Source organism: Monodon monoceros, unplaced genomic scaffold, assembly GCF_005190385.1.
Source record: "Monodon monoceros isolate NGI ecotype Baffin Bay Population unplaced genomic scaffold, NGI_Narwhal_1 Super_Scaffold_12, whole genome shotgun sequence".
Classification (NCBI taxonomy): domain Eukaryota; kingdom Metazoa; phylum Chordata; class Mammalia; order Artiodactyla; family Monodontidae; genus Monodon; species Monodon monoceros.
Window position 1 is genome coordinate 130,598,924 of NW_021703768.1, and position 25,708 is coordinate 130,624,631.

Consider the following 25,708-nt stretch of genomic DNA (forward strand, 5'->3'; position numbering starts at 1 on the left):
TTGGAAAGTTTATAATAAATCACCATTGCAATTGAAAGAAGCTTGAAATCTGCCTGAGCATAATGGATACCTCTTATAATGGCATTTATCATGCAAGATGAGAAGCCAAGAAGATGGAGAGATCATGAGAAGACTTTAGACCACAAGAACTCACTTTGATTGAATTGGTGTCCCTGATGAGTTTGTTGATGTCAAAGGCCTCTCCACTAAGCTTCCAGGGGTTGTGTTGTAAGACAATCCCTTCCCCTCCACAGCTGTATAAAGTGAGGGAAGGTCTGTCCCCTTCTCCTCCTATATGAGATAAGGAAAGAAAGCGTATCCGTTTTGTACTTCACCAGCTTAACTATTTGTTGCTATAGTATGACCATATCATACTATGAGATGTTTTAAAAGAATTACATTAATTTATTGGAATAAAGTCACTGTTCTTTGCATCTGAACACAGTTGTTGGGGGCAGAAATAAACGGTATACTAATTCTACATTAATATTTATAATACAACATATTTGCTTTAAACATTCTTCTGCCACTCAAAATAGTAGGGGTGCCAAAGCTGGGGTCAGAAAACATGTTTTCAAAGTTTTGGGGAATTTACCTTCTCTTACCGACAAGTACTCTTTGGGCATTTAAATATATGGAGCTGCAGGACTTGCTATGACTAACTAAGAAGCTGTACTCAAAGCAATGATTTCTTTGGTGTTACAGCAATCATCCTGTTGATTTTTAAGAAGCAGACAGTGGTTCTGGTGGGTTTCTGTAAGGGCAAGTTTTATTTTCACCACTGCTAGAACTATGCTTGGCACAAATCAAGGATCAACATTTGTTGAATGAATGAATGAATGAACTACCACTGCAATGCTGCTTGAGTTCTGATGATTTACACTGTAAACGTTTACATTATTATGGAAATTTACAGATGTCCCATTATATATGGTGAAGAAAAGATTACCAAAGACTTTTGCTGAACACATTCATTTTTAAAATTCTGCAAGACCTACCACTGTAGGCATACGAGAGAAATATAATGCTGAGGGGTTAGAAAAGGAAAAGGGTCAGAATACATCAAAGGCAACAAGAGATCATTTGAGAAACTGTAAGTTTGCTTTAACTGTAGGTGAAAACAGATGATCATTAACATTATAATTCTTTTTTTTAAATTTATTTTTTAAATAAATTGCTTATCTTTATTTATTTTTTTGGCCACACTGCATGGCCTGTGGTATCTTAGTTCTCCGACCAGGGATTTAACCTGGGCCCTTGGCAGTAAGAGCACGGAGTCCTAACCACTGGACTGCCAGGGAATTCCCAACATTATCATTCTGATAAAATTAAAAGGTGATAGCAAATTTTAGTGAAAATCATTAGACTAGGTATCAGGACCAAGCATGAGATAACTATATTCACAATGAAAAAATTCAGCTCAAAGAGATCAAATATGCTTTAGTTTGGAGTTTGGAGAGGCTTATTCTGGGTGAATGCTTTCTAATTTATCACCTGTTACAAATGCCCTCATGGACCCCTGGGGACATAGCAGCTTGCTTAAGTAACCACTGCATTAGAATATTTATGACTCTTTCCAGGTTGCACATCCTAGGATTAAGTTGAAAGAAAGAGAATACTCTCACGTTTGTTACAGAATGACTCACACTTACCGGGTGCCATGGAGGGTACCGGTGGCCCCCAGGCTAATGAGTATACAGTCTTCTTGTGATATGTGCTAGAAATCTGTGGAGGCCTGGGGGGAAGGGGGATTACAAACAGAAAGACTTAAAACAAAAAGATATAGTGGAAAACAGACCATCTTTTTCAAAAAGTTACCTGTTATATAAACTTAGTTGCTGATATTAAAGAAAAATAATTTAACAGTACCTTTCTCCAAATAACTGACTGTAAACAAGCAAACACTTAAATAATATACCATGTAATGATAGCTACTAACAAAATAATTAAGTCCCGAACATACTTCACCCAGTAAAAGAATGCTATTAACCTCCCCAACTGGCCAGCTTGGGATCATTCTCCCCATCTCTGTCAAATACTCTAATATTACTGTAGTTATATACCAGTGTAAAGGCTATCACAACTAGAGAAAAACAGGATAAGACAGAAAATGCAAACTGTTAAGCCCAGAACTAAGGTTACTGCTAAGCATATATTATCACCAAGCAGATGTATCCACCTTATATTCAAGTAAAAGACTGGAAGTCATTTTTGGCTTACCCTGTCGTTAACATCACATTCTTTTTTTTTTTTTTTTTTTTTTTTGCGGTATGCGGGCCTCTCACTGTTGTGGCCTCTCCCATTGTGGAGCACAGGCTCCGGACGCGCAGGCTCAGCGGCCATGGCTCACGGGCCTAGCCGCTCCGCGGCATGTGGGATCTTCCCGGACTGGGGCACGAACCCGTGTCCCCTGCATCGGCAGGCGGACTCCCAACCACTGTGCCACCAGGGAAGCCCTATTTTACAGTTTTTAAAGGTTACTTTCCATTTAATTATTACAAAATACTGGCGCTATTCCCCATGTTGTACAGTACATCCTTGAGCCTCTCTTACACCCAATAGTTTGTACCTCCCACTCCCCCACCCCTATAGTCCACCCCACCCCAACCACTAGTTTGTTCTCCGTATCTGTGAGTCTGCTTCTTTTTTGTTATATTCACTAGTTTGTTGTATTTTTTAGATTCCACATGTAAGTGATGGCATACAGTATTTGTCTTCCTCTGTCTGACTTATTTCACTTCACATAATACCCTCCACATCCATCCAAGTTGCTTCAAATGGCAAAATTTCATTATTTTTTATGGCTGAGTAGTTATTCCATTGTGTGTGTGTGTGTGTGTGTGTGTATACACACAACTTTTTTGTCCTTTCATCTGTTGATAGACACTTAGGTTGCTTCCATATCTAGGCAGTTGTAAATAATGCTGCTATGAACACAGGGGTGCATGTATCTTTTCGAATTAGTGTTTTTGTGTTTTTTGGAATATATACCCAGGAGTGGAATTGCTGGATCATATGGTAGTTCTTTTTGAGTTTTTGATTTTTTTTTTTTTTTTTTTTAAAGAAACGTTGCTCTTCAGGGTATTTTTGAAGGTTGCTGTGGTGATTAATAATATGTGATGTGTCAGGACAGGGCAGTGCGGTTATTACCTTTAACATATACTGTATTCTTTGTATGATTTTAGAATCCCAGGATTCTAGAACCTATGACTGAACTAACTTAGCTGTTGACTTCTTTCCATGTATCTGACACATTTATCATTATCACTCTAGACAATGAACCAATTTTTCTTTGGCTGAAAGAAGTAGAATAAGCATTTCTGGCTGAATACTAACAATGTATCTACAGCAACATCCTTCCTCCTACTACATACCTTTGCTGCTATCAGTTTAGATATTCAGCTTATAATAACCAAACGATAGTAATTTACCAGAATTAGTCAGCAGTTTTGTGATGACACAAACCTACTTAAATTGATATATAGTTTTATTTTATTAAATACTTCTTTGAAATAGTGTAGCCTTTTTAAAAAAAAGCTAGATATGAAGAAAAATAGTTATTGCGTATTCAGTTATACATAAGTACCTAAAAAACTGGCATATAAAAAGGTTAGCTGCACAGTATAATGAATGATTCTCACTTAGATGCAAATGATCTTTAGGCAAACTTTTTCTGTAAAGGGCCAGAGAGTCAGTGCTTCAGGCTTTGTGAAACATGCAATTTCTGTCACAACTCGTTTATTCTATGTGGTAGCATGAAAGCAGCCTCAGACAAGAGGTAAAAAAAAATGAGTGTGGGGCTTCCCAGGTGGCGCAGTGGTTAAGAATCCTCCTGCCAAGGCAGGGGACACGGGTTTGAGCCCTGGTCCAGGAAGATCCCACATGCCGCGGAGCAACTAAGCCCGTGCGCCACAACTACTGAGCCTGCACTCTAGAGCCCGCGAGCCACAACTACTGAGTCTGTGTGCCACGACTACTGAAGCCTGCGTGCCTAGAGCTCGTGCTCCACAACAAGAGAAGCCACCACAATGAGAAGCCCACGCACCGCAATGAAGAGTAGCCCCCACTCGCTGCAACTAGAGAAAGCCCATGCGCAGCAACAAAGACCCAACGCGGCCAAAAAAAAGAAAGAGCGTGGCTGGGCTCTAATAAAACTTTACTTATGGACAGAGAAATCTGAATTTTATTTACTTTTCATACGTTGTGAAATATTCTTTTGATTCTTTTTCATTTATTTCAAAAGATAAAACTATTCTTAACTCATGGGCCATAATTCTCTAATCCCTGGCCTAGAACAGTGCTGTCCAATAAAGTAGCCCTTAGCCAAATATGGCCCTTGAGCACTGGAAGTGTGGCTCATGCAACTAAGAACTCAATTTCTAATTTTATTTATTTTTAATTACTTTAACTATAAATAGTCACACATGGCCAGTGGCTACCAAACTGAACAGTGCAGGTCTGGAATCTAATCAAGCATCTAGAATAGCTGTGCCCAGTAGATTTATACTGTGAGCCACATCTGCAACTCAAAGCTTTCTAGTAGCCAAGTTAACAGAAGTAAAAGAAACAAGTGAAATTCAATTTTAAGAATGTATTTTATTTAGCTCAGTATATAAAAAGTATTATCTTTTAAAATATAATGAAAATAAATAATTACTGAGGCATTTTACATTCTTTTCTGGGGACTAAGCCTTTGAAATCTCGAGTATATTTTACACTCAGCACATCTCAGTAGCCACCTGTGACTAAAGACTACTGTAATGGACAGTGCAGCTCTTGACAGTTTATAGGAAATACAGGGAATACAAGGAATATAAGAAATACAGGGAATAGTGAAATGAGTTACAAGTCACCACAAAGAATTAACAAGTCCAAAATGCAGAATATGCTACAAAACAACTTATCTGGAATCTTCAAATTGAAAAGGCAATGTTATGGAAAGAAGTGGGGGATTATTCTAGAATAAGAGACTAAAGAGACATAACAAAATACAATGTGTGATCCCTGATTGAAAAAAGTTTGAAAAACAAAACCACTCGGGAAAACGTTTTTGGCTCAAATGAGGAAATTTGTATATGCACTGGATATTAGCTCATATTATGGATATTGTTAATTTTTGTTAAGTGTAGACAAATAAAGCAAGTACGGCAAAATGTTAACAACTGGTAAATCAAGATGGAAGGTACAGAGATGTTCTTTGTTCTCGGCTTTTAACATTCTTCGATGTCTGAAAACTTTTGTAAAAAAAATGTTTAGGGAAAACAAAAGCAAATGGTTTATTTTAGTGGTTCCCACAGGTCAGATGGGCTGAACCACCATCACCTGAAAAAATTTTTTTAAATAAAATTCTGAGTTCTAAGCCTAAACTCAGAGTCAGAATCTTAAAGATGCTTCCCAGGCCTATTATGATATACATCCAGGTTTCTGAACTCAAAATTAACTCACTGACAATTTGGTCAATGGGCTAAATAGGAATCATCTATTTCTTACTTGTTGGAGTAGGTGTCATACAATCCCACTTTTCCATCATCAGTTCCAAAAGCTAAGCAGCCTTCCTTGGTTGGGTGCCAGCAGAGCTACAAAAAAATGAGGAAAGGGGCAGTGTTAAGGGAATCCTTAGGTTATACTTCAAGTGTTCAGCTGGAAAACTTTCTTGTTCTTTCTGTCTTCTAATTTTAAAAGTAACAAATTCTCATTATTTAAAAGAGAGAAACAAAGAAGTATTAAAAACAAAGTAAAAGTCACCTGTAATCTCACCATCCAAACACCCCACTGCCAATTCTGTATCTTTCTAGACATTTTTTGTGGTTGAACTTTATATATAATTGAAAAAACGAAAATAGGTTCAAACATTTAAATGATGTGCATGATACATTGTTGAGTGGGGAATAAAAGATTCCAGAACAATTCAGAAAATATGATTCTATTCATCATTAATAAAGCTTGGAAAGATACATCACAAACTGTCAACAGTGGTTCTCTGGATGATGGAAGTGGGAGAATGGAGTCAAGGGTGGGGTAGGAAACATTTTTTGCTTCCTACACTTCTGTACTGTGGTTTTCGTTTTGAACCACAAACCTTTATTGCTTTTAGATTAAATAGCCACAACAAAGATATCACTTTGAAGAAAAACAAAAAAATTATACATATTGTTTTGTAATCTGCATTCCATGTTTTGTAATTTGCATTTTTCATGAATCATTAACATTTTCCCACATCAAAGAAAGATCTACATTATCACTTTTAATAGTTTAATACTATTCCCCATGTGGTTATAATTTAATGTATCTCCTATGAATACACATCCAGGTTATTTCTAATTTCTTACTATTGGAAAACAGTGTGACTTGAACAAAACCTTAATTTTACAAACAAAGCCAAATTTCTGAATTAGGAGGTATGTAATGGGTTTGGTCAGAGAGAGTCCTTCTGCTGCTCCACTTTCAAACTGCATCGAAAATACCCTTGAAGAAGTCTGAATTCCCAATAGAGTTCATTTATATGAATAGGTATTCTCTAAAAGAGAATTAGTTATTTGAAAAAAGTTCGTGGCAAGCTCAAAGAAAGCTTCCTTACCGCTGTAACCTTGGACTTGACACCCTGCCAAAAAATTTTCACATCATAGTTGTTCTTTATGGAGAATGTATTCCATATACGGATCATGCCATCACCAGCGCCTATCGCCAAACAGCCTGTGTCTACAGGAGAGAAAGCCAGACTGTAGGCAAACCCACCAAGGGAAGGCAGGGTCCAGCAGCACTCCAGGGTGGCCATGTCCCAACATTTTACCTGAAAAGATGAAGGGTTAGGGTCTTTATAAAGAAGGTCAGAGAAACAGGGAAAACAATCAACACTTCAAATAGGATGGGCTCAGAATACCTCAGGATAATGTAACTTAACTATTCCAGTAGGAATGAGAAAAAAATAATCAGTTATAAATTGTAGAGCTCAGAGGGATCTTTATTCCCTAAGATGCCAAGTGAATTGAGAGCACAATAAACTAGAACCCAGGCTTCCTATTTCCCAGAGTTCAGTGGCCTTTCCACTCTACTGTATCACTGTATTACAGCATTGGTAATTTTCTCATTTGGCAGACTCAAAAAAAAAAAAGATACAGGTGCCTCAGGACAGTGGAAGAATCAGAATCGTTATCTTCAAAAGCAAAGTATTTTATCATAGCCAGTGGAAGAGGAGTGCTGAGTTTTTAATCGTCACTTGTTTAACAGTGACTTGGAAGAGAACGGTCTGTCAAACAAGCCTAGCTTATTGTAAAACAGAAAGGTGTCTCAAGTAAAGCCGATTGTCTCTTACAGAGACTGTGCCAAGAGGAGATGGCTCTGCTACCTGAACGATAGACGAGGGTATCTGAAAGCTAAGGCTTGATGATCTCGCACAGCCTTCCATGGACACATCTACTCTTCCTTGTTGTACCTGCTTTAACAAAAAGGCATCTTGGTCGTTTATCAGCTTTCCCCTACTTTTCTGCTGCTAATGTATTGAATGCCAATCAGTAACTCTGAAATTGGAACGCGGGGGCAAGGTGAGGTGTGAGAAATAATGTACGGTTTGAAAAAGCCCTCTAATCCCATGCAAGTCCTCAATCACTGCTGTACAGTGCTGAATGCAAAATAAGCTGTTCTTACATCTCTGTCCATTGATGTGGAAAGCAGCAGCTGTTTGTCATCTTCAGTTTGTAGAGGACATAAATTAAACACAATTCTTGAATGATTCTGCCCTTCTGATGAAGCACTAAAGAGGGTATATTTCCGTCTCCAAGACTGAGTGAGATCCCATAGTAGCAGTTCGCCTCTGTGAAGGAAAAACAAGTATTAGTTCTCTTTCATGAGCAATCTGAAAACAAGTGATTTTGGGCCAGAGAGTGTGGGCCCTCAGCTGCAAAATAATTTCTGTTCATTGTTCCTTTAAGGAGATAAAAATTACATATTCTGAAATAGGCACAAAATAATCTCTGGAAAAACACACACAAAAACAAAAAAAAGTCACTGCCTATGGAGAGGGGAACCAAGTAGTGAAGACAGAGGTGGAGAGGGAGCTTTGGAGTTCCCTGGTGGTCTAGTCATTAGGACTTGGTGCTTTCACTGCGGCAGCCCAGGTTCAGTCCCTGGTTGGGAAACTGAGATCCCGCAAGCTGTGTGGTGTGGCCGAAATAGTAAAAAAAAACAAAACAAAAAAAGGGAGCTTTACTATATCCTTTCATTCTTTTTGAATCATACAGTTGTACTGGACTACCTTTTGAACAGATTTTCCTAAAAGCTTTAATTATAAAATGCCACCATAATTTGCAGAGCCACAAAGGCTTTAAGACATAGTATGTCTTTTTTGGAGCAGTGGGGATAGTTGGGATGTGACTAACACTTTGGGGTATTTCTATATGCTTTGCCTGTATTACCTCATTTAAAAGCAGGGAACTTGTCTGTTAAATTCACTTACCATCTCAAGCAACTAGAAGCTGGTGCTCAATAAATTTTGATTAATGAATGGCCATAATCATCCTAAGAGAGAGGAAACACTTATATCCTCCCCTTTTTTCATGTGAAGTCACTGAAGCTCAGAAAAGTGAAGGGTCTTGCTTATGAACAGCCGGTAAGTAACAGATTGATTCTGAAATTCAGTTCCGCCTGACTTCAGAGTCCACACTTAACCACCAGGCCGTACTTATTTGATCTTTTCACAACTCTTATTAGACAGCACAGGTATTAGTTCCATGATTTTTCCATTACAAATGGCCCATTATAATATAAACCTTAGTCACTGCTTTCTCCATCTTCTGTGTCTAGAAAGAAAGGCCTAGGAATTCCTGAGGCTAGAGAAGAGAACAAAATATGTCAGAGAGCATGACCAAAAAGACTTACCCAAAACAGCTGGATACCAGCTGTGTTGGCTGACCCTTGGGCCAATGGAGTGTCAACCAAAGGCGCTCTTTAACAGTTGGGTCTATACCCCCTCCTCTTCTCTTCAGAAAGGGCAATTTCAAAGTCGTCACCACTGCAGGTTAAAAGAAGGTCCATGGACAGTCAAGACAATGAAAGTACATGCATGAACCCACCAGCAGTTCACAACACAGTTCACGTTTAAAAGTTTGTTAGTTTGGTTGCTTAGAATTCAGACCTCATGGAAATTTACACATATAGTCTAGCACATTTTGGTCAAACAAGCTCTTACAGGCTGTCTCGGCAACTTAAACATTAAGAATATGGTGTGGGGCTTCCCTGGTGGCGCAGTGGTTGAGAGTTCGCCTGCCAATGCAGGGGACGCGGGTTCGTGCCCCGGTCTGGGAAGATCCCACATGCCGCGGAGCGGCTGGGCCCGTGAGCCATGGCCGCTAAGCCTGCGCGTCCGGAGCCTGTGCTCCGCAACGGGAGAGGCCGCAACAGTGAGAGGCCCGCGTACCGCAAAAAAAAAAAAAAAAAAAAAAAAAAAGAATATGGTGTATCTGGGAAAATGAGGTTCCAACTGGGATTGAGAACCCAGGTGGTAACACAACCCAAGATTCTTCAAAGTTGGAAGGACAGAGAGTAGGATTCCATCTTCTAGCTGGCAAGAAATCCAACAACGGGGACAAATTTGGCAGTTGCGGTGGTAAGTTCTCCACTCCTGATATGCTACTGACCAGATGTTCTTAGTCCCTACTGTGCGTGAGAACTACCACTGGTGCTTCTAAAAATACATATGCCAGGGCTCTACCCCTAGAGATTCTGATTCAGCAGATTCGAGGTGGGGTGTAGGCACCTCCAGCTGATTCTGCTGCATGACCAGAATTGAATGCCATCGTATTAGACATCTGTAAGTTCAGAGATTACCCTTTTGGAGGGATTCCTAGCCCGATGTTGTCCCCAGTAGGGAGTATCAGCCAAAGTGTGTCCAAGAGCAGTCCACAAACCTTAAAAAATTCTGCTTTCCAAAATTATACTACTAGGTACCACTGACTGAACCCTAACTATGTGCCAAGCACTGTGCTACTTGCTTTACGTGTACTAATTCATTTGGACAAAGATGAAAAAACTTCCATGGTTTTACATAAATTGGAGAAAGAAGACTGCTGTAAAGAGAAAAGGTAGATTTTTACTGTAAAGGTAGAATTCAGTCTGCCTGGAGTTCCTCTCAATCTATTCAATATAAACTTAAGGTAAAAGTTCTGTTCGAAGAGAAGCTTGGGAAAGCTATATGACTGAGGGTCTCTGTAATATGGGTAAAGTGAGCTTTTACATTTAAACAGGTACTTCTATATTAGGTATACATTATTCATTCTGCATTTGTGCATTAAAAGCTCTAGCTCTAGAGATCTTTTCCATTCCTTTGATCCAGGCCTTGCCAAATTCAGATATTCCCATTCTCATAATAAACATCTTGCCCTCCAGGCCAGACAGTGATCTTTCTGTGAATGCAATAGAAAACCTCATTGCCAACACCAAAGCCAGATGTTCAGAGTGCAGAGAGCTCTAGCCCAGGCTAAAACTTTCTGGATAGAAAAGTAAAGAACTGCTTTCTGACAGATGACACACACCGAGGATAACAAGAAATAATAAGCTTCTACTTCTACTGGATTGATAATAGGTTATATCACAAAGGAAATGTTAAATGTCAGTCTTACCTCGGCCTCTAGAGCAGCTCCAGATACGAATGGTCTGATCTTTGCTTCCAGTGGCTAAGTAGCAGCCTTTTTTTACTGGAGTTTGTGCTATAACTTTCCCATTGGGGATTTCAAGTTCTTCTAGGGTAGAGATGGTAATTTTGTTTTTAATTTGCATTAAACATGCACTTATCAAAGAAAAATTAGTTTGCAAGGGTTCCTGAAACTTAGTTACTGTTTTCATAGATTTGATCTGTAAAATCTAGTTTTAAACATAATTCAAATTGTACTATTCTACCTAATTTGTTCTTTAGGTCTAAAGAGTACTGAACCCTCTTAAATCATCTCTACCTGAATTTTCCTCTTGATTTATGAATAAACAATCTTCACCAGGCAGGGGGCACCAGGCTATGGAGTGGATCTCATCATCGTGGCCTCGAAGCCTGTGTATAACTTCTCCTTTCTTGCTGATGTCAATTATAACCACTATGCCATCCTTGTAGCTAAAAAACGAGAGTTAGAAATATTACTGAAAAATGAAGACAGACTGTCTTTCTAGGAAACATTTTGGCTTAGGACTTATTGTGCATTTCTAAAAGTTAAGTGCATTTGGGGTGGGGGGAAGGAAAAAGAGTAAGAAATAATCTTGTTCTGTCCTTATTCCAAAGTACTTATTTCATGTTTTCCAGTTTTTAAAAAACCCTCCCCCATGCCAAACTCCTGGCATTAAGTTATACTATACACATTGCCTGTCACGAAGCTCAAACAGTGGACCATGCCTGTGCCCAAGGGGAACTTACAGAAGAATACTTCTGACAGGGGCCCAGCAATTTCCCTAACTGGAAATGAATTTGTCCTAATAAACTAAAAATATCTCCTTCCTTTTACAAATGATCTTACTTTTCTAACAAAAGCTGCAGAATTCTAACTTCTAGATCTGGATATTCCAAGGCTGTCATTTTTTGAATTCGGAAGAAACTTAGAAATTGTAATAGTTTTGTTTTTTCTTTTTTAATGATGAAGTATTTCAGATACAAGAAATATCTACTCTCTAGCTTAAGAAAAAAAATATTACCAATACAGCTGAAGTCCTCTGTACATCCCACCCCAATCAAACCTCTCTCCCTTTCTTCCCCAGAGGTAAACTGCTATTCCTCAATTTTGTGTTACATTAATCCTAGCCTTTCTTTGTATATATTCCTAAATAAGATACAGAATTACTTTGTACATTTAGAAACTTCATATAAATGGTATCATGTTGTCTGTTTTTCTGTAGCTTGCTTTTTTCACTCATTCTTTTTGTGGCATTCATGTTGACACATGTAACTCTAGTTCCTGGTCAGTCGTTTGTACTATTGCATAGTACTCCACCATATGAATATACCACAAGTTTAGTTACTCATTTTTCTTTTGAAGGGCTTCCATTTTTTTTCTACCATTACAAACAAAAAATGCTATTAAGAATTTTATACACACTTAAGCCAGTTTCAGGTTTGATGCCTAGTAATAGGATGTTAAGATATACACATTTTTGCTTTACTAGAAAGTGCAAAATTGCTCTCCAAAGTGGACATACCTGTTTACATTTCCTATACACTAGACGGTCCTACAGGGAAAAATACCACTACAGCTTTATTTATTTTTCTCCTTTTATTAAAAATTTTTTTCCCCCATTACAGCTTTATTTAAAAAACATGAAATCATAGAATATATCAAATCTTTGAAGACACAGACTTTGAAAACCATCAAGATATATAACCTAATAGTCATGTGATCAGCCTGTTTTACAATTTCAGTCAAGACTTCAGGGACTGTTTTGAACCTCTAAAAACAAATTCTGATTCAATCCTGTTTGATTGTCTTCCACCTGAAAGACTCTTCTTGTGAATTCCTGCTCATCTTTCAAGGTCAGTTTGATTCACGCTTCTCTGACCCCTGCCTACCACCCTTTCTGCTCCCTCTCTTGTACTTCCACCAAGACAATGCTCCCATTTCATGGAGACCTCTGATCACAGACCCCTTCCGTTTTCACTGTTAACTCACCCACACCTGTCTTCCTGTCCTTTGCCCCATGCAGTGCAGATTTCATGATCCATCATTATATTCACTCCTTAAAAAACACCCTTATCTCCTTTGTTCCCCCTTTCTCTCAGGGGTATTTACTCCACAAAACCCCAAACCTGGTTGAACCCCACCATTTCCTTTGTCAACCAGTTTGAGTAGTTTACTTAAAATTCATGACCACAATCCTTGGCTTGGCACTCAACCAGGACCACAGGACCTGCAGTTTCTCTCAGTAAGTTCATTTTCCTCTTCTCTGAGATGACTGTTTACATACCCTCTTCCTGCATCCAGCTCCTTCCCCACCCTGAACTTGACTCCACCTCTTTGACTTCTTCTCCACCTCTTTCTGCCTCACTAAGAAAATCAGCAGCCATCAGAATGAAACACCCTCCTCTTCCAACAAGATCTGTGAACCTTCTTGCACCTATTTCCACATTCTTAGCTGTTCTTTCTACTTGTGGTCTGGATCCAGTTTCCTCTTGACCTCCCATTATCACTCATGCATTCTTCACTGTTCACCCCTGCCACAGGCTCCCCCTTTTCTGCCTCAGCATCAGCATAAAAACATGCCTTTGTTATCTTCCATTTAATACTCCCTTGACCCCCATACACCTCCTCTGGCTTCATGTCTATATGCACGTTGTCACAACAAACTGTGGAAACGTTGTCTCCATGTGTATCTACCTCACCTCCCAGTCTCTTGAATCCACTCCAGTTGAACTTTCTCCTCCTACATTCTTGTGCTTATGTCTAGTATTCAAACTAGAGAGACTGAACATCTTTGGGAGAGAAGTAAATGGAGTGGTGAAGGAGAGGGGATTGTGCTCTCAGGCAGCTCGTGTGAAACAACCTTGGTGATCACTGGGGAGACAGATCCCAATGCCAGATCGCTTTCCCAATTGAGTGGGAGAGCTGAGAACCAGAGACAGAGCTGAGTCATTTGACACTTTGGGAGTAAATGTTATAACCAAGGGTAAGTATGGAGGGAAAAAAGATGAAAGAGGACATTTCTGACATTTGGAGGTTGACTGAAGAAATCAGATATGAAGAATGAGTAAAGTACAGTATCATGGAAACCAAGGAAACAAAAATAGAATGGGAGAGACAATGAGGACCCAGAGGTCACAAGAATAAATGATACCAGGGGTGAAGGGAGAGTGGTTAGTACCTGTAAATGGTTTCCTCTGAAGAATAAAGGGACAGGAGAAGGTAAAGAAAATGCAAAATAAGATCATAAACAAAAATAGATCATCAGTGCAGATGGCACAGTACTTACCCAATGGCTACTAAATCTTCATGATGAGGTGAGCAAGTAAGACAGAAAATTGTCCTGGGTTCTATAAAGAGGTGCTGGCTGTCATTTCTGTTAAGCCAGTAACAGAAAACTACTCCTTTTTCATCTCCAGATACCAGTAAATCCTTTACTAGAGGAGACCAATGCAATGCTGATATTGTATGCTTTAAAACAAAACAAAGATATCTTTGCTTTTCATTTGTCAATGCTGAACTTTTTTTACTTAGTTTTTAACCTGTATAATGCTAGGCACATTATAGGTACTTAATAAATACTGTTAGGACCACTTGTAGAGCAAGACTACATTATAACCAAATGAAAGGAGAATTTAGGCTACTGGGGATCAAAGAGCCATTTAAAAAATTTCTTCCTTTGATAGATTAATGCAAAGTTCTTACTAAGATTAACTGAGTCCTTTCCTACATTCTCTAGGCAGGTATATCAATTAATCATCTAGTTTGGAAACAAGTTTCATTCACTTACAGTTTATATCAGGAGTCTTTTTCATGGTAAAGTGCCAGAGAGTAAATATTTCAGATTGTGTGGGCCATAATGTCTCTGTTGTAACTACTCAACTCTGCCACGGTAGTGTGCAAGCAGCCAATACTTAAAATTGTAGACAGTACTTAAATGAATGACTGTGATTGTATTCCAATGAAAGAATTCACAAAAGCAGGCAGCAGTGCAGTTTGCTGACGTCTGATTTATATGTATCTCCTTCCAAAAAAGTTTTGAGGTACCTTACAATATAGAGCTTCTAATCTAATGAACAAACACAATTATAAAAGTTACCTTGCACAGATGAGCTAGCAAAACTATACTTGAAGGAAGAGAACTCTGGTACAGATAAATAGTAATGGTCTGAGAAACCAGCAAGTCATGGTACCTGATGGAGCGCATGTTCCGTCACAACTGTTTTTGTCTCTACATCCCAGATTTTCACAGTCCCGTCATCAGAGCTGGTGGCGCAGAGGTTGTATTGACCCGGGTGATGACAAAACGTGAAGCCAGACACCCTTTCGGTGTGTCCCACCAACTCCCCTATGACTTCAAGCAAAACCGACTCCAGATTAAAGTGCTACCTAGGATTCCAGGCAGAATCCTTCTGTTGTTAGATGGTGATTGGGGCCTCACTTATCCCATGGAATAACAAACATTTCCAGGGACTCACAATCAGAAACCCCAACTGCTGGTATTGGCTCTGCCACCTGACTTCAGACAAGTCTTTTTATCTTCTTGGGTCTCAGTCTTCTCAACTGTAAAATACCATTCATATCACTTGATGTGCCTAGTTCTTAGGCTGAGGAGCAGCTCAAGTGAAGAATGTAAAAGGGATTCCTATTTAGATCTGGCCAGAAGTCATTTGGAAAAGAATAAGTATCTGGCATACCATATCCCAAGGCATAATCAAAACCTAGTTTAGAGCCTGAAAGCATCCGGCTCAAGTCATTCATCTTACAGAAATGAGTATCATATTTGCAGGATCTCTCTTAGGACCTGGAGCTGTAGGCAGCACCCAACCCCAGGAAGGCTCTCAGGGGGCCCGCACGCACTGGGTTGGGGAGGAAGGGCTAGGTGTTATAAATTCCTGGCGAGACACATGGATAACTCTTCAGTAAGCCAGAGGATCCACGTGAGAGCGCCAGGAGGCGGGACCACTCAGCCGCAGCGTGGTGTACAGCCAACCTCGGAGACCGGGACACGACTCAGTTTAGATGACTGTGAGCGGACCCTTCTCCCTGCCCGCGTCTCAGTTTCCCCATCAATAGAGAGGGGGGGGTGGCTGGACACGCTCGCTCGGCGCCCCCGGGGAACGCAATTAGTGCAGGAAGGCTGGGGCCAAGAGGTGGGGAATTACCTCGAAATGGAGACGTCCCTGAGATCACGTCCGCTCCCGGGCCCACGCGGACAAGGAAGACAGAGGTCCGCGCCGCGAAGCCGAAGAGGCCCCCGGGCACGGCATCGCTGCATCGGGAGCAGTACCAGTTAGGGGAGGGCGGCAGCGTGCGCGGTTCCTGTCCCATGATCACGAGCAACCGGGGATGAGGAAGACAGTTCGTAGCCCTACGCCGGAGACGGGAAGGGGGCGGGGTTAATTTAGAGCCCCGCCTCCTGGGGCACGCCGCTACGGCGCGCGCGGAGGTCCAGGTCTCACTGCGCGCGCCGCTCCTGCGGCCTCGGGGCTGGGAAAGGCTGGGCCCTGCGGGCGGCTTTTTGCCCCACCAATGCCGCCTGCGGCTGGAGGGTCTGGTGCTGCTGGTTAGGTATTCTCATTTGCTACAGCAAGGAAGGTTAATTAAGAGGTTAGAATGATGGAGTCACCTCCCCGCACTGCTGGTTTATTCTCTGGACCTGTTCAACCCTGTCCCATCAAATATTTTTTTAAAGCTATGTGCCGGGGCGCCTTGGTAGCTCTGGAGATGCTTTAAACGTATCTACAAGAAGACAATTAACAAAGATAAAAGTTCGAATCAGAAATCAAAAACAAGGGTTTCTGCAACTGGGTGGAAATTCTGGCTCTGGGTTTTGATACTCAAGAAGCAGCAGAATAGAGTGACTCTCTTTTGATCTGATTAAGTGCCAACTCTATGAAGGGACTGTTTGTGTTAAGTGCTGTGGAGGAAAAAGAACCAAAGTTTCCTTCCAACTCAAACGTCCTAAAATGCTCAGTTTCTGCGCTTACACTCTTCTACTCCGTATTGCTTGTTTGCATTGGATACCAGGAACTCTTGCATATGTAGCAAACGAAACCAGAGCTATCTATGCTAATGAAAAAACAAATATATATATACACACACATACATTTACTTATTCGGATGTGGGTAGGAGCACTAACTTTGGAGGCACCCAACCCTAGATTGACCACTGTTTTTGCCAGGTATTATCTGAGAGACGTTAACCTATCCTAAATCTTTTTTCTCAATTGAAGACCTGATAATACAGGTCTGGTTGGATTGCTGTGAGGAATACACGAGATTTAGTGAAATGCCTGCTGGCCATATATGGTAGCAAGTTCCTGCTGATTATTAACTCTTATCTCTTGGAGGTCAACCTGGAGATTAGCATCATACTTTGTATTTGAACTGTTTGTTCTTTATTTTTATTTATTTATTGAAGTATAGTTGATTTGCAATATTAGTTTCAGGTGTATAATATAGTGATTCACAATATTTAAAGATTATACTCCATTTAAAGTTATTATAAAATATTGGCTATATTTCCTGTGTTGTACAAAATATCCTTGTAGCTTATTTATTTTATACATAGTAGTTTGTATGTTTGTTCTTTAAAAGAGCTTTCACACAATCTTTAGTGATCTTCACAAGCCTGTGCCGTAGGAATACTTAGTTCTTTTGAGAAAACTGAAGGTTAGTTGGCTTGGTTCACGGTCTCTGTTTTCCAAATCCTTTCAGACCATTTGTGAGGTGAGGCTTCGCAGTTTTTCTGGATCCCGACGAATGTTCGGAAACTCGCTAGTCTTTGACCTTTGTTAAGTAATTCTTTCCCAAGCAAGGCTGATCTGACCACACCTTAAGCGCCGGCCGCGTGTTCACGGTCTCCATGACGACACCTCGGGTGTCAGTTGCGGCTCGGTCTCGCGATAAGAGGGGGGTTAAGTCCGGAGAATTGCGCATGCGTTTTGCCCACACGGCCTCTGAACTCAGAGGCTTCCGTAGAGGGCGGGAGAAAGATGGCGGCGGCAATACTGGATCGTTTGGGTAAGGATTTCTTGGTGGGTGGAGGGAGGGAGTGAGGTGGGAGTCTGAATTGATGGCGTGTGTTGATATTGCAGGTGCGTTATGGATGCAGAATCTGAGGGGGAAGCTGGCCTTGGGGTAAGTCTTTCGCCTTGGAGTTGGGGAAGGGTCCAAGCCTTAGTCTTACTAGTCTCAGTTACTTAGACCCTAAGTGCCAGGCTCTGCTTTAGGCTCTGAGGCTAGCGAATGAGACAGCCAGTCTCTGCTTTGCCACCCTGTGTTTTCACCTCCGTATTGCATAGCCCTGCGGATATCCGGATTATCTATGACCGAAGAGACGTTGTAAATGTCTTTTCTGAACACTTTTTTTTGATCTTTTTGGATATGGTTAGATTCTCCCGCCCAAATTGGGAGCGTACTTTTCTAGTTATCTCTGTAATTATTTGCTTATTACGGGCAGGGACTGTATTGTAGACAGGTGCGGTTTACATCGTGCCTGACATTGTTAAAATCTTTGTACGCCTTATCTCTTTCTCACAGCATCCTACGTAGTGTAGGTACTGCTATACCCATTTTTTCAGACAAGGAAATTGAAGCCCTCAAAGTAAAGTAAGTTGCCCAAGGTTCGTCAGTTACAGGAATTTTGAAGCTTTATACTATATTTTTAGAGCATTCTTTGACCTCAGGACAAAGCGTTAAGATTAGGGAATGCAGCTGAAGTCAGTACTGGCAAGAGGCTTTCTCTGCTCCCTTCTCGTTCTTCTTCTGTAGTACAGCTGTGGCTCTTTGGAGGTTGATAATCTGATTGTAAATTTTCTGATTGATGTATTTGTTAACATTAATTTTGGTTTAGTCCATAGACTTTGGAGACAGATAAGTTGAGTGTGAGTCCACATTTTAACTGCGATTTTGGAAAAGTTACTTATTCTTTCTAAGCTTCAGTTATCTTCTATGATATGAGAGGAAAATTAGTACTACCTCATATATTTTTAATCAGGATTAAATGAGATAATGCTTATGGAGTGTTTTGTACAGTGCATGGTGTATAATAATCCCGCCCTAAATCTTAGCTTCCATTAGTGTTTTTATCATTATAAACTACTATTGAGTTCCCATTATATCTAGCTTTGTCTTAGATTCTCGGCTCAAGGGAGGAAGAGGTGGGCTAAAGAAGAAAGTAGGAAGTACTGGCACTTAGGATTTGTCTTCACTGCTTTCGTAGATTATCTTCTATCACCCTACCCCCAACCATGCTGATTTACTTACTTTTTCTGAGTATGCTGTGCCTTTACTTGTTTCTTGGTTTTTCATAATTTTCTCTCACTTTCTGTCAGTAACAGCAGTCCTCATTATTCAGACCCCTCTTTAACTGTTTCCCCTTCATGATCTCACTAAAAATGAAAGAAATCAATTTCTCCTTTCCTTTAGTATGTGTTCCTTAAATAATGGCTTCATGTATATGTGTCTGTGTCCTTTGCTACCTCGTGTGTCCTGGACAGTTAGGGACACTTCTTGTTTTTTTTGTAGCTCCAGTATAGGGTCTTGCACAAAGTGAATATTTTGTTGATTTTTGTTGATTTAAATTGTCCCACACTGACTTATATTGGGAAGCTCTGAGCAAGTAACTAAAGCAGCTTGGCTTCAGTCTTGTCATCTGTGTAATACAAGAGGGTTGGATTTTGCTAGGTAGTCTTGGAGGCTCTTTCTAGTTTTGAAGTTATATAATTTTACAAGTCCCCATTCTGAACTTTCTAGTGGGGAAATGACCACATGAAAACTAAGTAGAAAAGGCATAACTAATGCTTATGATGACCGTGTAAAATTTTAGAGATATCTAATTCAGTGGTTGGAAACTTAATTACATACCAATTGCCGGACAGGTAATAGAAATGAATGAACTAGCAGAAGTGGTCTTTGTATAAAGAGAGTGGTAGGGCCTGTGGCAGTCGTAGAGTGCATTCCTCCTCTAAAGGCATTGAATTGGATTAAAAAAATGCTGCGACCAAATAAAACTTTTCTGCAGGCTATATTTGGTAGCAGATTGACAATTTCCAACCTTTGAATTTCAAGTCTCCCATTTTACTGATGCATGCATTTGGGAATTTTTGTGACTTACTGAAGGTTACATGGCAAACCTAGGATCTAAACAAAAAATTCTCTGGCTTAAAATAGTGCTGTATCACATCCTGGGAGGGACTGAGTGATGAGCCCTGAAGGGGTTTGTCGGAGGAGTCTTTCTGGAAGAGGTGAGTTTAAGTTTAAAGAATGAAGAGTATATTTTGGTGGTTTAAAAGTTTGAAGGCACTGGTTACTAAGCTGTACATAGGTTAAAATTCTCCACAAGAAAACCCAAGTTGGAAATGTCATGAATCGGCAGTTTGGTGGATAAATGATGAGAACAGTGTGATATATTTGAATAAATACTGGGCTTCAGGTGATGGAGCTGGATTTCAGGTCTCTGTCAGGGACAAGTATTGCGGTCTTGGGCCATTTGCTTAACTTCTGTGAGGCTCAGTTTCCTCATATCAAAAAATGAGGATAATATTTAACTTCAAGGGTGGTTGTGAGAACTAAGAGACTAATACGTAAAATGTCTGTTTTAGCGCCTGGTACTGTGGAGGTGTTTTGACTGGGGATGATATTGCTGTGAAGTTGTTTGAGAGGAATCGGATTTAATGCTGGAACCAATCAGTAGTTACTCAACACTCTTAGATGAGATTACATATTTCATCTATCAGCCCCACTTTTGTAGAACAACTGGCAGGAAGGTAAGAAACTGAAATATACATTAGCCTATTCAGTTGAGTCACTCTTAAGAGACTTTTCCAGTGTAAGGGGTAGTAATTACCTCTTGTTTTCATGCATCCATGCTTTCAGTGTTCTGATTGCCATGGCCAGCAGATTTGACAGCCCCGCTGATTTGTGCTCTCTTAAATAGATCTTATCCTATGATCTGAGGGCTTGTGATTCCTTGCCCTTTAGGACAGTGGTTCTTAAATTTGAGTCACAGACCTCTTTGAGAGTATGGCGAAGGCCACAAGAAATGTTCCCAGAAAAATGCATATCGCATTCATAGTTTGGCTTGTAATTTCATAACCCTTAGTGTAGGAATCTTTGCACTGGGACATCATAACAAAACAAAAGGACGATAATGATACACAATAATAAACGTAACTACACAGTAATGATTAGTGGTGTAAAGTATGTTGGAAAATGTGTCAGGCAGTGACCCTTGTGTTAATGGGTGAAATATTTTCCTCAATATATTTTGAAAAATTTCCGTCGTATAGGAAAGTTGAAAGATTACAGTGTCCTTCAGCTGGATTCATCAGTTGTAAACATAACTCTATAAATATACATGCTTTTTTCCCTGAATCATTTGAAAGTGAATTGTACACGTTATGGTACTTTACTCCCAATCACTTCAGGTTGTATTTCCTGAAAGTGACAACAGTCCCCAGGAACCACAAACCATGATCAAAATGGTATAATGTAATGATCTTTTATTTTAATGTTTTAGTTAAAAGGATTCAAATAGAAATCAAGTGTATGCTGACATTTACTTTTTTTTTTTTTGAGGGGGGTGGGCTGCGCTGTGTAGCTTGTGGGATCTTAGTTTCCCAACCAGGAACTGAACCTGTGCTCCCTGCAGTGGAAGCATGGAGTCCTAAGCACTGTACTGCCAAGGAATTCCCTGACATTTACTTTTTTTTTTTTAAGTTTATTTTTGGCTGCACTGGGTCTTCGTTGCTGTGCCCGGGCTTTCTCTAGTTGTGGCAAGCAGGGGCTACTCTCTGTTGCGGTGCGCAGGCTTCTCACTGCGGTGGCTTCTCTTGTTGCGGAGCACAGGCTCTAGGTGCGCGGGCTTCAGTAGTTGTGGCGTGTGGGCTCAGTAGTTGTGGCTTATGGGCTCTAGAGCACGGCCTCAGTAGTTGTGGCACATGGGCTTAGTTGCTCTGTGGCTTGTGGGGTCTTCCTGGACCAGAGGTCAAACCTGTGTCCCCTGCATTGGCAGGCAGATTTTTAACCACTGCACCACCAGGCAAGTTCCCTGACATTTACTTTTGAAAAAAGAAAAATTGACCATTATTGAGGCTTGACAATAAGCCCTAAAATGGCCATGTGCTAAAACAAGGAGACCTTATAGATGGACATTTTCAATTCCATAATATTTATGTTTGTTTAGTGAGTCTCTTGTTTATGTGACACTTCATTCCTTTGAAAGCACTCTCAGAACTCTTCTTTCAATCAGCGTTTGTATCTCCTTCAAGTCTAACTCATGGATCTGAAAGGTTTCTGTATTAGTTTCTTAGGGCTGCTGTAAGAAATTACCCTAAACTGGGTGACTTAAAACGAATGAAATTTATTCTCCCACAGTTCTGGAGGCCAGAAATCCAAAATCAAGGTGTCAGTAGGGCTGTACTCCCTCTGGAGGCTATAGGGGAGAATCCATTCCTTGCCTCTTCCGGCTTCTCTCTGTCTTTACCTTACCTTTCCCTCCTTTTTTCTGCTTCAAAACTTTTTCTGCATCTTTCTCATTAAGAAAAACAGAATTACATTTAGGGCCAAACAAGATAATCCAGGATAAGCTCCTTCTCTCAAGATCCCTAACTTAATTACCTCCTTTTCTATAGAATGTATTATTCACAGATTCTGGGAGTAAGGATGTGCACATATCTTTGGGGCCACCATTCAGCCCACAGTATTCTCTTTCAAAACAGGTCTATTGTATCATCTTCAGGTCCTTTTTTTCAGAAAGATGCCCTGTAAATCACACCTTTACTTTTGCTGTGCCTTTAACCTGGAGTGCTCTTTTACCAGATTTCTGAATGTGGAAGTCCATACTTTGTAAACACTCAGCTCAAGTCCCAACTCCTTAAAGCCATCCTGATTACCCCAGCCCTCCTGTGACTTCTTCCGACATTGTAATGCCTGTTGCACATTATGGTTAATCCTTTTTCTCTCTAACTGAATTTTAAGTCACTTGAGGGCTGGAAATAGGTTTTATGTCTCTTTGCATTCCCATCACCTAGAATAGTACCTGTAGTACTCTATCCTTATTACTTGGTCAGTAAGTGTAAGTTGAACCATCAGTCAGCCTGAACAGATGCAAGTTGTAGTCTGAGAGATTGCCAGAAATGAGATTCAGGTTTTTCCACTCCAGTGCCAAGAAGGAATCCTAATGGCAAATTAAGTATAGGTACAGATTTCCAGCTTTATGTAATAGAATAGTTTATGCTAATTATACAAATTCTTTTCAGCATTCCTTAGGACAAAATGAGGGCTTTAGAAGCTCTATGTACCCATGCAGTTAGTTACTCACTAGAATATGACTGTTATTACTCTGAATGACACAGTAGTGATCTGAAAGGTTTAATGCCTTATTTTCACATGATTATTGACACCAGAGGCTTCCACTAGCTTTTCTGAGGGAAGGTGTTAGATCTGTGAACTAGGAAGTTGAACAAGAATATATTTATAAACTTTCTGATTTATTCTCAGATTCTTTTTAAAAATTGTTCTACTGAGAATTGTGACTTTTTAAATTTGTTCTCATCCCCTCTATAGTGGGCCAAACTCCCCAAAGTATAAATAAAAATAAATGAATAAATATGTGCTATATCATGAAAAAGAAGAGTAACATGGGGGCAGGGAAGAATGAAACATTTTAAATAGCCGCTTTGGGGCTGTGCTAGCTTACCCCGAGAGGTTACAGATTGGAGATCTGTCTGATGAATCAAGCCTACAGATATGTTTTGTCTGTTTGTTATATTGTGTTTAGAACCTTCTTTTTCAATCAGTGTTTAAAAAGTAGCAGCTTGCTCATAAAAATCTAGGTTTCTAGATTCTATTATGCATTGCAAAGCGTGGCAACAATTTTCTAGAGCAGAAGAGTGTACCACTCTTTAGATGGGATGTATATTCTTCAGTTTTCCTCATTTTCCAACCAAGTGTGAAATTTTTACATAGGTACCTATACCCAGCCCTCTTATTTATATTACCTGGCTGCCCCCTGTATTCTCTAATTCATTCTACAAATGTGTATGTACTGCCTGCTGTGTGCCAGGCTATTCTAGCACTAGGAATTTTGTAATGAACAAAGAACATAATCATTGCTCTCATGGAGTGTACAATCTAGTGAGGGAGGCAAATAATAAGTAAAATACAGAGTATATTAGATAGTGACAACTGCTTAGGAGAAAATGAGAGCAGAGAATGGGAATAGGAAGTGTGTGTATACAAGAGGGAGGTTGCAGTTTCAGATAGGAAAGGCCTCATTAAGATAGCATTTGTGTAAAGATCTGAAAGAAACCAGGGAGCAGGCTGTCAAGGCATGCCAGCATCTGGGTGAACACCATTCTAGAGAGATGGAACATAAGTGCAAAGGCCCTGAGGAGGGAACATACCTAGTATGGTCAGAAGCAGTGAGTGAGGAGGGGAGGTCGTAGTAGGAGATGAGGTCAGAAGAAGGAATAGGAGATCATGTAGAGCCTTATGGATCATTTAAGTACTTTGGTTTTTATTCTTAGTGAGATGGGAAACCATTGGTGGATTTTCAGTATAAGAGTGATATGATCGGACTTATGTTTATGGGTGGTGGCTCTTTTTGTGTTCAGAACAGACCAGTGTGGGGATGAGGAGCAAGGATAGAAGTAGAGACCACTGAATATTTCAAGTTTGAGATTAGGGTGGCTGTGAAGGTGGGTGAATGGTTGGATTCTGGCAGTGCATTAACAGCAGCTGACAGGACCTGTTGGTGAATTGGACGTGGGTTGTGAGAAAGAAGGGTGACACCAGGGTTTACGACCTGAGCAGATGGAAGCGTGGAGTCACCGTTTGCTGAGATAGGAAGACTTCCAGAGGAGCAAGTTGGGGAGACCATCAGGAGCTCGATTTGGGGCTTGTGAGTGTGAGGTAGAGACGTGAGGATGCAATTGGATATATGAGTTTGGAGTTCATAGAAGGCCTGCGGGTTTGGGAGCCATCAGTGTATGAACGGTATTTAAAGCCATGAGTCTGGTTGACTTCACTATGAGAGTAGATAGAAAGCACAAGAGTCCAAGGATTGATTCCTACCTGAGGCAGCCAACATTTACAGATCAGGTTGAGGAGGACAAAACAAAGGAGACTAGAGAAGTGTCTAGAGAGGTGAGAGGAAAACCCAGAGTGTGTAGTGTCCTGGAACTCAAGTAAAGAAAGTGCCTCAAGGAAGAGCAGGTGACCAGATGTGATATTATGATTTATGACAAATAGGCCAAAATATATTTCTCATGTATATTTTGTCTTTGTCCATGGTTCTGGCTTACAGCTCCCCAAACCCTTGGAATTTCCTGAGCCATAGGGTTATGGCAGCTTCTTTTGTCATCATATTTGTTCTCTTGTCCTCAGTTTATGGCTTCAGAGCCATAAAGTGAAATGGGTGTCTTGTTATTCCTGACATGGCCCCTTTCCACCACAACTGGGTTTATGCTAATGAGGTGAATTTGGGGAAGCACCTAAGGATGGGGGTTGGTTGTTAGGGGAACCAACCATGAACAGAGGGGTGGAACTTTTAGTCCCACCACCTCCTGGTTTCCAGGGAGGGGAGAAGGACTGGAGGTTGAATCAGTTACCAAAGGCCAGTGAGTTAGTTAATCCTGCCTATGTAATGCAGCCTACATAAAAAGCCAAAAGGAGGGGGTTCAGAGAGCTTCTGAGTGGGGAACCAGAATGCTTCTATGTGTCACTGTGCTGGGCCCCAAGTTTCACGAAGACAGAAGCTCCATTGCTTGGGACTTTGCCCTATGTATCTCCTCATTTGGCTTTTGATTCATATCTTTTACTGTCTTTCATAAAAAATCAGTAATCTAGTGAGTAAATGGGTTTCCTGAATTTTGTGAGCCGGTGAAGCAAATTAATCAAACCCAAGAAGGGCATCATGAGAACCTCTTGATTTATAGCCAGTTGGTCAGAAGCACAGGTAACAACCTGAGCTTGTAATTGGCATCAGAAGTGGAGGGTGGTCTTGCGGGACAGAGCCCTTAATGTGATGCTGTCCCTAGGTAGAGAGTGTCAGAATT

The 25,708-nt window shown here is 40.5% G+C and overlaps 2 protein-coding genes across 9 annotated transcripts in view; one reads left to right on the forward strand and one right to left on the reverse strand.

Moving 5' to 3' along the window:
• GEMIN5 (gem nuclear organelle associated protein 5) overlaps positions 1-16,015 on the reverse strand; it is a 42,324-nt gene extending 26,309 nt beyond the window's left edge. For 2 of the 4 annotated variants that reach the window (XM_029216059.1, XM_029216058.1), the window contains exons 1-11: positions 15,809-15,999; positions 14,837-14,997; positions 13,933-14,114; positions 10,944-11,095; positions 10,614-10,730; positions 8,875-9,007; positions 7,645-7,810; positions 6,578-6,790; positions 5,491-5,576; positions 1,653-1,735; positions 155-291 (exon numbers count right to left, since the gene is read on the reverse strand). In XM_029216059.1, coding sequence (XP_029071892.1) covers positions 155-291; positions 1,653-1,735; positions 5,491-5,576; positions 6,578-6,790; positions 7,645-7,810; positions 8,875-9,007; positions 10,614-10,730; positions 10,944-11,095; positions 13,933-14,114; positions 14,837-14,997; positions 15,809-15,974 — 1,596 coding nt within the window. In that variant the 5' untranslated portion in view covers positions 15,975-15,999. Of the gene's footprint in view, positions 1-154; positions 292-1,652; positions 1,736-5,490; positions 5,577-6,577; positions 6,791-7,644; positions 7,811-8,874; positions 9,008-10,613; positions 10,734-10,943; positions 11,096-13,932; positions 14,115-14,836; positions 14,998-15,808 lie in introns of all 4 variants that reach the window. The other 2 variants (XM_029216057.1, XM_029216056.1) reach the window with 2 other exon arrangements.
• A 742-nt stretch (positions 16,016-16,757) lies between these two features.
• MRPL22 (mitochondrial ribosomal protein L22) overlaps positions 16,758-25,708 on the forward strand; it is a 37,640-nt gene continuing 28,689 nt past the window's right edge. The window contains exons 1-2 of one of the 5 annotated variants that reach the window (XM_029216072.1): positions 17,613-17,669; positions 17,744-17,786. In XM_029216072.1, the coding sequence (XP_029071905.1) occupies positions 17,642-17,669; positions 17,744-17,786 (71 nt within the window). In that variant the 5' untranslated portion in view covers positions 17,613-17,641. Of the gene's footprint in view, positions 16,829-17,612; positions 17,787-19,820; positions 19,895-25,708 lie in introns of those variants that run through there. The other 4 variants (XM_029216069.1, XM_029216073.1, XM_029216071.1 and 1 more) reach the window with 4 other exon arrangements.